This window comes from Triticum dicoccoides, chromosome 5B (assembly GCF_002162155.2).
Source record: "Triticum dicoccoides isolate Atlit2015 ecotype Zavitan chromosome 5B, WEW_v2.0, whole genome shotgun sequence".
Classification (NCBI taxonomy): Eukaryota; Viridiplantae; Streptophyta; class Magnoliopsida; order Poales; family Poaceae; genus Triticum; species Triticum dicoccoides.
In genome coordinates, this window is record NC_041389.1 from 191,885,371 (window position 1) to 191,899,292 (window position 13,922).

The window sequence follows — 13,922 nt, forward strand, 5'->3', positions numbered from 1 at the left end:
CATTTCCTTCTAAAATGTTTGGTCAGTTCATAGCCTGAACTGACAGGGTCTAAATTGGACTTCTTACTAATAAACCACCTGTCATTTAGGGCCATGTTTGTTTGGACTCTTGCTTCTGCTTTTGCAGCTTTTCCACTTTGGCCAAAAAGCTTCTAAATAGGTGCTTTTGGAGCTTTTGTGGCTTCTGGAGCTAAATATTGTTATATTGATTCATCAAAAGCCATAAAAGCTCCAGAAGCACCTATTTAGAAGCTTTTATGGCTTTTTCGTCAAACTAGAAAAGCTGCAAAATCAAAAGGAAAAGCCGAAACGAACAGAAGTGTAGTGCTGCTATGAAGCATACAGGCTCACAAACATATTGTAACTTGGAATTTATGTAACAACAAGTTAGCTGTTATTTTCCATAGTTCATTTTCACTTAAGGTGATACTGAAGAGGTGCATGGCAGGCAGCACTATTAATGACGTGTAATGTTGTGGGTTAATCAATAAACCACTTATTTGTGGTAATACTCATGGTGAAATCATTGAGCCACTTATCTGTTGTGATGATTTTATTTGTACTTACTACTGCATCCCATAATGTAAGACGTTTTTTGCAAGCTATTTTGCAAGCTATCATAGCTTGCAAAAACGTCTTACATTATGGGCCGGAGATAGTACTTGAGAATATCCCCATACAAATTAGATTGATAGGCTGCCAAACTGCATGTTCCATTCTTCATAAATCCCCAATTCGCTTGTGGAAACAGAAGGTCTGACCTCCTGCAGAGCAGCCTCAAAGTCCTGTCATCCAAATAAGCATTCAGAATTAGAACATTACCATCTAGGGGAATGATTCATAAAACAGAAGCTTGTTAGAAATAAACATTTCATATTGATCGCTTGGGGAAAAATAGTACTCCCTCCGTCCCATAATATAAGTTGTTATTACAACCGGGGTCCGAGGGAGTACGTTTTTAGTGATCAGAAGGTCATCACTGTCTAAACTCAAATACGATATGACTAGTTACCTTGAGCATCACCGGACGCACTTCCTCCTTGTTTAGCTTTGTGATTTCAACACCCTGTTGGAGAGCTTCTCTCAGTGGCCCCATTGAGGCATCTTTCACAAGATTTTTCATATCAGATCCCGAGTAACCTGGAAATAACAGAGAACATTGTTTAAATCTTACAACAGGAAAACTCAGTAAAATGGCATGATGATCTAGGTTTAGAAACATGATGAAAGCTGAATGATTCTATGCACCTTCTGTTAACTTGCAGATGACACCTGTTTCTTTCTCTGAGAGCTTGAAAAGGCCGTCCTTTTCCAATAGATTGCGAATTATCCAAGTACGTGCTTCTTCACAACCATGAAATAGTCAGTTTTCTACAGCTATTCCATAGAACAGAAATAGAGCATTACCTGATGAAGGAAGGGGGATGTATAGACGCTTTGTCAGTCGCCTGCGTGCTGCTTCATCTAATTCTTGAGGTCTGTTTGTTGCTCCTGCCATCATTTTTACTCAACAATATTAGTATATGCTACAACACATAGTGATTGATGTTCCAAGTTCAAATTGTTGATCCCAAACTAAAAAATACGTGGAGCAAAAAGCGGATCTGCAACGAAGACAGGTCTAACAAGTAATGGTCGGCATAAGTCCCAACCCATGGAGGAGCTTTAGCCTGTTTATTAGGGATGTGTTGGTAAGCTCCGCTATTGTCGTTCATCACAATATGATATTCAACATCACTCCACGGGCTATGTGGTAGAACTTCAAAACATGTGCATACGCAATTTGCATTCGCGGAGAGGGAAAATGCAGACTTTGTTGATGCTTCAATCCCATAAGGCAAATCCTAGAATGACACTTGTAATATCATATAAGAAAGAACACCTTTCCATGCATGAGGTACCTATAAGTAAAATTTGCTCGTTTCCACTGTCAAAACCTTCCATCTCAATTAGAAACTGTGTTTTTAACCTCCTACTTGATTCATGTTCACCATCTGATTTGCGCTGCAATCATGCTAAGGCTGTCAAGTGTCAAAACATGCAATGGATATGGGCACAACAAAAACAACACATAGAACAAAACCTGAGATAGTAGTGAATCAATCTCATCCACAAATATGACAGCAGGCTGACGACAACAGGCTACACCAAATAGTGCCCGGACTAGCTTTTCGCCCTCGCCAATCTTGCACCAGCAAAAGAATTAACAACCAATATCAACATAGAAGACGAATTAACAATCAATATCAACATAACAACAGCACAACAACAACAACAACAACAAAGCCTTTAGTCCCAAACAAGTTGGGGTAGGCTAGAGCTGAAATCCATAAGATCTCGAAACCAACTCATGGTTCTGGCATGTGGATAGCTACATTCCACGCCCCTCTGTCCATGGGTAGTTCTTTGGTGATATTCCTGTCCTTCAGATCTCTCTTAACGGACTCCTCCCATGTCAAGTTTGGTCTACCCCGACCTCTCTCGACATTATCAGCACACTTTAACCGTCCGCTGCACTAGAGCTTCTGAAGGCATGTGTTGTATATGCCCAAACCATCACAGACGATGTTGGACGTTGGACAAACTTCTCTTCAATTGGTGCTACCCCGCTCTATCATGTATATCATCATTCCGGACTCAATCCTTTCTTGTGTGGGCACACATTCATCTCAACATGCGCCTCTCCGCTATACCCAACTATTGAACATGTCGCCTTTTAGTCGGTCAACACTCAGTGCCATACAACATTGCGTGTCGGATCGCAATCCTATAGAACCTTCTTTTTAGCTTTTGTGGCACTCTTCTGTTACAGAGAACGCCAGAAGCTTGGCACCACTTCATCCATTCGGCTTTCATTTGATGGCTCACATCTTCATCGATATCACCATCCTTTTGCAGCATTGACCCCAAATATCAAAGGGTGTCCTTCTGAGGTACCACTTGTCCATCAAGGCTAACCTCCTCGTGCCTAGTAGCACTGAAACCGCACCTCATGTACTCGGTTTTATTTCTACTAGGCCGAAAACCTTTCAATTCCAGAGTTTGTCTTCATAGATCTAACTTGCTATTAACCCCCGTCCGACTAGCACCACATCATCCGCAAAGAGCATACACCATGGGTATCTCCTTGTAATATCCCTTGTGACCTCATCCATCACCAAAGCAAAAAAGATAAGGGCTTGAAGCTGACCCTTGGTGCAGTCCTATTTAATCGGAAAGTCATCAGTTTCGCCATCACTTGTTCAAACACTTGTCACAACATTAACGTACATGTCCATGATGAGGTAACGTACTTTGTTGGGACTTTGAATTTCTCCAAGGCCCACCACATGAAATTCCACGGTATCTTATCGTAGGCCTTCTCCAAGTCAATGAACACCATATGCAGATCCTTCTTTTGCTTCTTGTATATCTCCATAAGTTGTCATACCAAGAAAATGGCTTTCATGGTCGACATGAAACCAAACTGTTTTTTTGGTCAAGCTCGTCATTCTACTTAAGCGGTTCTCAATGACTCTCTCCCATAGCTTCATTGTATGGCTCATCAGCTTAATTCCATGGTATTAGTACAGAACATCCCCTTTGTTCTTGAAGATTGGTACTAATATAATCTGCCTTGATTCTTCTGGCATCTTGTTTGCCTGAAATATGAGGTTGAAAAGCTTAGTTAGCCATGTTATCGTTGTCTCTGAGGCCTCTCCACGCCTCAATGGAGATACGATTATGGCCCATCGCCTTGCCTCCTTCCATCCTTTTTAAAGCCTCTCCGACCTCAGACTACTGGATTCTTGCACAAAACGCATGTTGGTATCATCAAAGGAGTCGTCCAGCTCAATGGTAAAGCTCTCATTCTCTCCATTGAATAGCTTGTCTAAGTACTCCTAACATCTATGCTTGATCTTCTCGTCCTTCACCAAGAGTTGATTTGCTCCGCCCTTGATGCATTTAACTTGGTTGACATCCCTCGTCTTCCTCTCTTGGATCTTGGTCATCTTATAGATGTCCCTTTCGCCTTCCTTCGTGTCTAAGCGCCGGTAGAGGTGCTCGTACGCCCAAGCCCTTGCTTCACTCACAGCTTGCTTTGTAGCCTTCTTTGCCACCTTGTACTTCTCTATGTCGTCCGATCCAGGTGTAGGCGTCTGAAAGTCTTTCTTCTCCTTAATAGCCTTCTAGACATCATCGTTCCACCACCAGGTATCTTTAGCCTCGCTTCTACATCCCCCGGTCACCCCCAAACTCCTCTGAAGCCACCTTACAAATGCAAGTCGCCTTCTTCATCCACATATTGTTTGCGTCACCTCCTCCTCCCAAAGGCCCTCCTTAATAACCCTCTCCTTGTAAGAGCATCTCCACTAGTCCGGCCCCCCAGGGGCTTGAAATAGAGCCGCCTGGGGGCGCGCCGACAAAAAAAATCAGCGTGGGGGCGGTCGGTCTCCCAACCGCCCCCCCAGACGCCTTTTTTTTAAAACCAAACTCGGCCAAAATTCGGCCAAACACGACACAAATTCGGCCAAACTAGGCAATTTCATTGATATTTGTACAAAAATTGAAGACATAATTTAAAAACTAACTAAAACGACAACTAAATACTACTACTGCGCCGCCGCCCGCCTTCTACATGCCGAGGAGCATGTATAACTTGGTGTAGTCGTCGTCGTCGTCGTCGTCGCCGCCGTCCTGCGTGCCGTCGGCGTCCCTGCTGCACCCCTGACTAGCGTCGCCGATGCGTGGGGGGTTGGACGGCCCGGGCGCCTCCTCATCACTGTCGTCGAGGATGACGACGCCGCCCTTCTCGCGTCCGCGGCACCGAGCGGCAATCTTCTCGAGGGCGCGGCGCTGGCGCGCCATCTCCTCTCGGACGTAGTCCTTGCGCACCCATTTGAGGGCGGTCTCGTCGGCAGCGGCCATGGCCTCATGCTCCTTCTTCACGGGGAGCAGCCCCGGCTCGGTCTTCGGCCTGACGAGGCGGGAAGAGGGAGGAGAGGGGCCACGGCCGCCCTCGTTGATGACGAGGGCGTCCCGCGGGTGCGCCGCCCGAGCGGCGTCTCCTGTGGCTCCGACTTGACGGGGCGGAGCGCCGGCGATCCGAAGGAAAGGGAGCCCGACGATGAGGAGGTTGCCATCTCCATTTGCCGCGGCGTCCAGGAGCTGCCGCGGCACTGAGAGGAGAGGGCGCTGGGTACTCCAAGTGGGCGTGTTGCGGGCCTCGATGTGCTCAAGGATGGCTTCAAGGGTGCAGTGGGCGCCCGAGGCATCGGGACGCCGCCGGTGCTCAGCCTCCACGAGCCCGGCACCCGCATGTCCGGCGGCGCCGGGTAGTCGGCCTCGTAGAGGAGGCGTGCCTCGTCCTCGTGCAAGTGGCGGCGGCCAAAACCGTTGGTGGCCGCACCGTCGCCTGGGTAGCGCTCGGCCATGGTCGTCGGCAGGGGAGAGAGGAGAGACGCGCGTCGGCGATGAGAGGGCGAGAGGGGCGTCGGCGGTGAGAGGGGAGAGGGTTCTGTGGCGAGGGAGTGTGCGTTCACCGGCGAGGGAGGGGCTTTTTTTATAGCCACGGGTGGGCGACGAGAGGGCGGCGCCGTGTGTACGCGTGGCGGGAGCGGGCAGGACACGCGTCGGCGCGCCTTCACTGCGCCGCCCGTGAGCAATCAATGAAGGGCTGACCGGCGCCGCGACGCGGCAGCCTTCGCATTGATTCCCGCGGGAACCGAGGCGATGAGGATGACGAAGGCGCCGAGTCAGCGCTGACTCAGCGAGCCCACTTGTTTTCGCGCCAAGAACCGTTTCTCCCGGCGCCCCCGGGCGCCCCCCAGCGCGCCGGGTTCGGCCTGGGTTCGCCGGCACCAAAAAAGGGCATTGGGAGGGCTTGTTGGGGGCGCGGCTGGAGATGCTCTAAGCCTGAGCTGCCTCCACCTTGAGCAACTTTGGCCCGCCTATCCCGCCGGGCATGAATTTGAAAGCAGAAGTCAGGCATCACAAGGTTATGTTGAGGGACAACACTCTCTCCAGGTATCACCTTAAAATCTAGGCAAGCACGCTTGTCTTCTCTTCTCGAGAGAACGAAATCAATCTGGCTAGAGTGTTGACCACTAGCAAAAGTCACTAGATGGCATTCTCTCTTTTTAAAGAGGGTGTTAGCTACAGTCACACCATAAGCTAGAGCAAAGCTTAAGACATCTTCTCCTTCTTGATTCCAGATGCCATAGCCAAAGCCCTCATGCACCCCTTCAAAACTTGTGTTAGACGCACCCATGTGGCCATTGAGGTCTCCTCCATGAAGAGCTTCTTGCCAATAGGTACACTCGTAACCCTGTCCTTCAGGCTGTCCCAGAACTCCCTCTTGTGCTCTCACTGTGGCCTACTTGCGGGGCATGTGCGTTGATAACATTGAGAACTAAATCCTCGGCTACCAGCTTGACCAAGGTACTCCAGTTCCCTTGCCTCTTGACGTCTACCACTCCATACTTGAGGCTGTTGATCAAGATGCCTGCTCCATTTCTGTTTGTAGTTGTCCCCGAGTACCACAGCTTGAAGCTGGTATCCTCCACCACCTTCGCCTTCTGTCCCCTCCATACGAGACTAGGACAATCAGCATGCTGATTTTGACTATGAAGTAAGCATGTTCAAACTCCCCAAAATAGGCAGCCACATACAGGCAGAAATAGAATCTCTATCCAGATTTTTTAACGCAAAAAATCTTCCACTTCTTCTATGACCATAGAATAAAGTGTTTTAGACATGATACAGATATCCGAGGATATACCTTCGACAGAAAAATAATACACTTTATGTTCTCATGACTAATACACCTTAAAGCTACAATAGACACCAATATTCCATGTATTTCTTGGCTAGTCCAGCAGTTATACAGTTACAGGAATCTCAGCAAGACAGACCCTTTTATTATTTACTGGGTTTTAGAATTAGAAAATTTACCAGGTACAAGATATTTATAAATGATTTATGTCAAGTCTAAATAATTCGTATACAAAATACTGATCACATTAAACTGCCCAAATAAGTCACTTTCAATTCTGTAAGTGTTTTTATCATTTAACCTACAATGAAAGATGAAATATACAGGAAAAGCATTATCAGAATTAATCTAATCTAGATCTATTAGGAATCAAAATAATATATAGAATTGGTAACAATATGCTCCATAGAGCTGGAAAGTGCCAAGGCCTCTCAAGAACCTTTGCAAAACTGTTTAGTTGAGCAATGCATTGCAGGAGTGGTACATGTACCACTCCCATGCATAATGCAGTCAGTTAATGCGGCATAAACATGGGAATGAACTAACAATTCCAAAAGAATAATTTTTGGAACACATTTGTTTGCCCATTTTCATTCTAAACAAATTTGATCTCGAGTTGTCAACTATCAATACTTTTGAGGAACACAGAAAACTGCATCCTGCCACAAGATTATTTGTGTAGGAAGTTAGGAGCAGGTTGTCAAAAGAATACAGGACAGATACGCTTAGAAACATGTTTACACACCCTACTATATACTGCTTCAAGTTCTTTGTTATTAAGCTTGGAAGCATGGACAATGACAAACTTATTATCACATATCACAAACATCAATTAGCAGATAGAAAAATCAATTCAGTTGTAACACCTCATTAGTATGTCAAAGATATTAACATAGCATAATAGAAAACTAATGACTGCAAAATGAGAGAAATGTGTCAGTATTGAAAAATCAAAACAAGTGCCAGACATACCCATTTGCTCGTGAGTGAACTTGCAGATATGTAGAAAAATGTTGCCTTAGCCTCACCAGCAATTGCTTTTCCAATCATGGTTTTGCCTGTTCCCTGTGGAAATAAGTGTGCATGCATTAAGATTAAGAAAGAAGGGTAGGCACAACACAGCCAGATGAGATAAGTACCCACAGGAGGTCCAAATAGTAGTAGTCCTCTTCCAGGAGACCGACAACCACGAAAGATGTCTGGACGCAGTAGGGGCCAAATAACCATCTCTGTCACACACTTCTTTGCATGATCCAAACCAGCTATTGCAAGTTGGCATGAATTAGTTACACAAAATACATTAAAAAAATCTGAAGAACTAGAAAGATATGTACCTACCTATGTCATCCCAGCGAACATTAGGGTCTTTATCCATTATTTCGTTACTAACATGCTCAATAAGGCGAGGTTCCAAATTCCTCAACTTCTCAGGAAGCTCACCATCAGGGCCACAAAGCATTTCTAAGCTGATGGTGGTGATTTTTGTTAGTAAGATATGATAGCGAGCACCACCAATATATTTAACATACACATATATTTTTAAGGCTACTCATGCATGTGAAATCCAGATTGGATACCATATAAATTGATCCAAAATACAGTTAATGGCAAGAAACTGTAATAGTGATTTGCATGCTCGTGATTTGAACGGCTTTTACTAATGTACATTTAGTTAAGTGATCAAATTCAAGTTCATGTATTGGTTTAACATTACACAAACCAGTAATTACATTTATTGGTACTTCAGTCAATCAACATTTGAGGTGAATGATAGCAATGCACAATTCAAGGGGGTCTTTGCCATGAAAGGGAGGGGCAACACTTTTTTCCCTAACATAGAAATGGTTGATAATTGAAGACAGAGACTATTTCCACAAAATGCTGCTTTTTACCATCACTAAGCAAGAAACCAGACGCTAAAATGGCAAACAAACTCGCTAGATATTCAGCACTCCATATTGGTTCAAATGCTACCAGACAATTAAGTTTGAATTACATACCATTTTTTTATTGAATCTTCCATGGAATCATCATTTTTTCCAGCAACTCCTCGTGAGTTGATTGCATTGCAAGCAGATCCTCCATTGTTTCGGATAGGGCGGACAAAATTACCACGTGGTCCACGACGAGAATTCCAGCTTGGCCTCACACCATAATTCCGTGTACTAAGGTTGTTATCAAATTGCGGAGATACAGAAGCACCTTGGTGGCCATTATGCCCATGCTTTTGCACAGTGTCCATCGCCTACAAAGCAAAAGCCAAAAGGCACCCACCGAACAAGGTTACAGCAAGTACAGATATATTGAACTTTAACCGAAGTGGATATAAGCCTAATCAACCCTTGTAATTTAGCGATTTAATGGAATAAAAGTGTCTTCTGCTAAAAGGATAGTGATGCCATCTGACATTATTGTTGGTGTGGGCCATGCAGCAAGAGCATCGTGCATCACAACAACGAAAATGAATAAAACAAAGAAACTATCTCATATTCAAACATATGCAATGTGCAAAAAACAACAAAGTCATGAAATGAAAAATTGTGAAGACAGAAGTCACTCATTACATATGAGTTAAGCTTGAATGGTAAAAACCAGTAGCAACCTATTACAAACCATAGGTGATTATGGCATGTCCACTTTTCTTGGAGGAACATAAAAGAATTCCTGTAAAAGAGCTTTCTCTAAAATGCTTATCCAACAGGGAATGAAAATTTTGAACCAGTATTGGCCGCACGGCTAAGTGCATAATTTGACAAGTGCACATACCAACTTTATCCTAGCAGTCACAAACCCATTGGCAGGAGCATCAGCTTCATCTTGGCTTAATGGAGAATTCGCATGTTCACATATAGGACTTCTGAACCCTGTATGCTTTCGTTTTGAAGTCTGCAATGGCCCACAATGTTTCTTATCCTCTTCAACCCCCAGATAAGCAGGATGTGTGTTATCATTTTGATTTGTTCTGATCTCATTCTCAACACAAGCAAACTCTTTAGACATGTTCCCCTCTGATTTGAACATATTCTTGTCTGACACACTATTTGCCTTCAAGAACTTGTTTCCGTACAATGATGTTATTTTTGATTGTGCCATCAATTTTGATGCCCCGATGCTAAGCTTCTCATTGTCTATGTCAGCTGGGCTTTCCTCAATATGTGGACCCCCTTGAATCGTGAACTTCTCGCAAGCTGAGTTCTTTTGAATTAAATACATGCCAAGGAGAGAAAAATAGCAACAAAAATTAGCAGGCAAACACCATTATTTGTGGATAATCAAGATGTGTGTGTGCGTGGGCATGCGCACGTGTGGGTGTGGGTATGTCTTTTGCAAGGTTTTTAATGCGTAATGCGTTCTGTGGCAACCTACCCCCTTCATAACATTATAACGTTTATGGCGTATGGCGTGGCGACATCATAAACAAATTACAAATTAATAGAGTTAAATTGGAGGCCATTCTAAGTTAGTGTTGTCATAGTACAAAGTTGGGTCATCTATTTTGGAACGGGGGGAGTATATGACAACACTAACTTAGAATGGCCTCCAATTTAACTCATAATCACTAGCAACTTAAATCAACACACAGCCTAACTAGTATATCCATTGCAAACACACAGAAAGCAGATGCAGAGAATCCTAGACTCATAGAACTCACATAAAGCTGATGCAGAGAATCCTAGACTCATAGAACTAAAAGAAAATAAGATGTAGCAAAGTCCAGACCATGGACCTACTTCTCTGCCTGCAGTGTGCCTGCACAGTGCACGCTGTCTTTTCTCTCTACTTTCCATTTCACAGTTTCCTCCTAGTGAGTAGTGCATAGTGCACAGTGCACAGTACCCCAGCTTTTCAGTCCCTACCTCTCACCTATGACCTATAGAGCTCACGAGATTCCCTCCAACGCCCATTCTTGTCATTCCCACCCCTGGTTTTCCTTCCTGTGCATGTGCTTTTCGTCCTGCCCCCTACTTTTTTCCTCTTGCACGTGCGTGTTCAGCCAATATATTGTGAAGGCCGACGGCTTAGGCTAGAGGAGCGCCACAGCGTTATATCGTCGATATAGCGACGATATACCGACGCCTTAGAAACCTTGGTCTTTTGACCTTAAGAAAAAATAGAAATGAAAAGGAAATTAAGCAAAAGGGGCACCGACTGGATGCGCCCCAGAGAAAAGGTGAAACGAGATAGAGAAGGGAAAGGAGTTTGAGTGATGAAGATGCGCTTTAAGAATAATATAAACTAGATCATACCTGTTGATCAGCAACATTTCCTTTGGATTTCTCATGAAAAGCCTGAAAATACTTTGAACACTTCATCTTTTCAATGCTAACGTCTCCTTGCTTTGGAAAAACACAACCAGCATTCTTTTTTGCGAGCTCAAACGCTACACTGAGCTCAAAACACATCCAAAGTGAGGATTGATACCAAACTAAGATATGCTCAAGATAGCATGCTTCGAAAGTATAAACTTGAACATTCCCGCAGATAACATGACGTCAATAGTAAATTGGTTAGATGTGTGACTTATACATTCACAATAAACCCAAGAAATTTCTTAATAATATAAAGTGATGATAAAATGTTATATCTTCATCAGCACAGAAGAAAAAAGATCTCTCAATTTCAGAACTCTCACTGATTATATTTCCTAATTCCTATCCTATATCCATTGAAATGATGTCGCAGAGACCATTACAGATATCTGAAGTTAAAACCCAGAAGAAATGGTACGACAACGGGATTCTGCCCCTTCATCCTTGGTGGCGTCATGAGTCTATGCCGGTGATTCCTCCTCGTATTCTTCCCTCTTTTCCTCACTATTACACTCTTCGTCCGCGTGTTGTGGATGAGTCTACTGCCCAGCCATCCAATTCTAATGTCCCATATTCCTCATCTCAGCCTACCTATGGCTTGCGTCATCGCCCGCTTCTGCCAGTTGACCGCTAAGGTTTTTCTAGCGCTGGGACGCTTTTCTTGAGTTGACTTCTTATCGTGATGTTGTTATTCATCCCGAATGGCAGCTTTCAAATATTTAGGTCTTCCTATCTCTCCTGGTCTGCTTCACGCGAATGACTTCGCTCCGGTGGTTGCTAAAGTGGGGAATAGGGTGCTTCCTTGGAGGGGTAGGTATAATACCAATGCTGGCAAAGTGGCTCTAATCAATTCTTGCTTATCCTCTCTCCCGATGTTCCTTATGGGCTTTTACCGTCTCACGGATGGTGTGCATGCTGGCTTCGACAAACATAGGGGTGGCTTTTATTGGAATTCTGCAGATAACAAAAGAAAGTATAGGTTGGTTAAGTGGCAGCTTATGTGCAAGCCTAAAAACCTTGGGGGGTTAGGCATTATTAATACTCGGGTGATGAATATTTGTCTGCTCATTAAGTGGTGGTGGAAAATTATGACGGTTGGGGCCGATGTGCTGTGGTTTTCGATTCTTAAGGCTAAATATTTTCCTAACTCCAACCCTATGTTTGCCCCTGCGCGGCGTGGTTCGCAGTTTTGGAAAGCCCTTGTTAAAGTTCGGCCGATTTTTTTGGAGCACGTTAAGTTTTATGTGGGTAATGGGTCTGCTGTTCGTTTTTGGTTAGATTGGTGGTCTGGGGATGCTCCCCTGGCTGTTAGCTTTCCGGTTCTGTTCTCTTATTGCCCCGATCCGCAAATCTCCATCGCGGAGGTGGCTGCTAATAATTGGGACTTGGCTTTTCGTCGGGCCCTGTCTCCTGAAGAGTTGGAAGAATGGCAAAGTCTTTCTGCCCTCTTCCCTGTGCTCTCGGAGGAGGCTGACTCTATGGTTTGGCCAATTACGGCCTCTGGGCTATTCTCGGTCAAATCGTTGTATTCTAGACTCATTGGTGGTACTACTCCGGCTCGCTTCTCTTGTGTTTGGAAATCTAAGGTCCCTCCTAAGATTAAGATTTTCCTCTGGCAAGCCTTCCGAGGTCGCCTTCCTTCTGCTGATCAGATCAAAAAACGCAATGGGCCGGGCTCGGAATTCTGTAACTTGTGTGGGGCTTTGGAAAACTCTAATCACATCTTTTTCAACTGTGTTCTTGCCAAATTAGTTTGGTCTTGCGTCAGATCCTGGCTTCGGGTCTCCTGGGATCCCTCCTCTTCCGCTGACACTAGAACCCTAGCCAAATCTCTGGTAGGGGTCACCAAGAGGGTATTCTGGGTTGGCTTGGGAGCCTTATGTTGGGCTCTTTGGACCATTAGAAACAAATTTACTATTGAGCTTACCTTCCCATCTAAGCCTGCTGACGTTCTTTTCAAATCATGTATATTCTTGCAGCAGTGGAGATTATTGACTAAGGAGCCAGATCGGGACGCCCTGGACCTGCTCATCGCCAAAATTCGGGCTTCAGCCTCTCAGATCTCCGGGACGAATCATGGCGTATAAGTTTGGTGCTGTAGTTTGCGGGATTAGGTCTCCTTCTCTCCCCGGCCTGCGTGCCGTGTTTGGCAGCTGCCTGTTTCGTTAGGAATTTGGGCCTATTTAACTTCTCTTTGTGTTTCTGAGACCGTGTGAACCTTGGGTATTCGTGACGCTGCCATGTGGCTTTATTTATAAAGTCGGGCTTTGGCCTTTTCTCTAAAAAAAGAGGTGATTGCTGCTCTTGAGCGCACTGGCACGTGGGATCTTGTTTCTCTTCCTCCCCATGTTTATCCCATCACTTGTAAGTGGATCCACAAGGTTAAGACTCACTCTGATAGTTCTCTTGAGCTACAAAGCTCGTCCTGTGGCTCGTGGCTTCAGCAGGAGCATGGTCGCGATTACGATGAGACTTCTGCTCATGTGGCCCATATGACCACTGTTCGCACACTTTTTGTGGCCTCTGAAGCACTGATACGTTCAAATGTGCCGTATCGGCGTGCAGGACGTCACCAATACGGCGATACGCATGATACGGCAGCAATACGGGTATCCCTGGCTTATCACGATTTTCAATCTAAAACAAAAAGAAATACCGATACGGCCGCTGGGACGGCGCGGAAGCCTAGTACAGGCCCACTCCAGCACTCCCAAAGTCGTAACCCTAAACAACTAGCACTCTCTCTCGCCATTTGTTGTGCAGCAGATTGGATCAAGGATTCAGCGGCGAACCCACGAGTTTGTCGCCGCGCTGCCACCACCGCCTCCGCTGCCTGGGTCCGCTCGCCCCCATCTGGA

At 45.1% G+C, this 13,922-nt stretch overlaps 1 protein-coding gene across 1 annotated transcript in view; it reads right to left on the reverse strand.

Moving 5' to 3' along the window:
• Positions 1-356: 356 nt before the first annotated feature.
• Positions 357-13,922, reverse strand: part of LOC119308039 (ATPase family AAA domain-containing protein FIGL1-like) — a 14,665-nt gene continuing 1,099 nt past the window's right edge. The window contains exons 2-13 of the mRNA XM_037584152.1: positions 11,002-11,140; positions 9,521-9,949; positions 8,755-8,999; positions 8,093-8,220; positions 7,898-8,016; positions 7,727-7,819; positions 2,084-2,185; positions 1,902-2,004; positions 1,408-1,491; positions 1,249-1,344; positions 1,013-1,140; positions 357-785 (exon numbers count right to left, since the gene is read on the reverse strand). Of these exons, the coding sequence (XP_037440049.1) occupies positions 684-785; positions 1,013-1,140; positions 1,249-1,344; positions 1,408-1,491; positions 1,902-2,004; positions 2,084-2,185; positions 7,727-7,819; positions 7,898-8,016; positions 8,093-8,220; positions 8,755-8,999; positions 9,521-9,949; positions 11,002-11,140 (1,768 nt within the window). The 3' untranslated portion in view covers positions 357-683. The remainder of the gene's footprint in view (positions 786-1,012; positions 1,141-1,248; positions 1,345-1,407; positions 1,492-1,901; positions 2,005-2,083; positions 2,186-7,726; positions 7,820-7,897; positions 8,017-8,092; positions 8,221-8,754; positions 9,000-9,520; positions 9,950-11,001; positions 11,141-13,922) is intronic.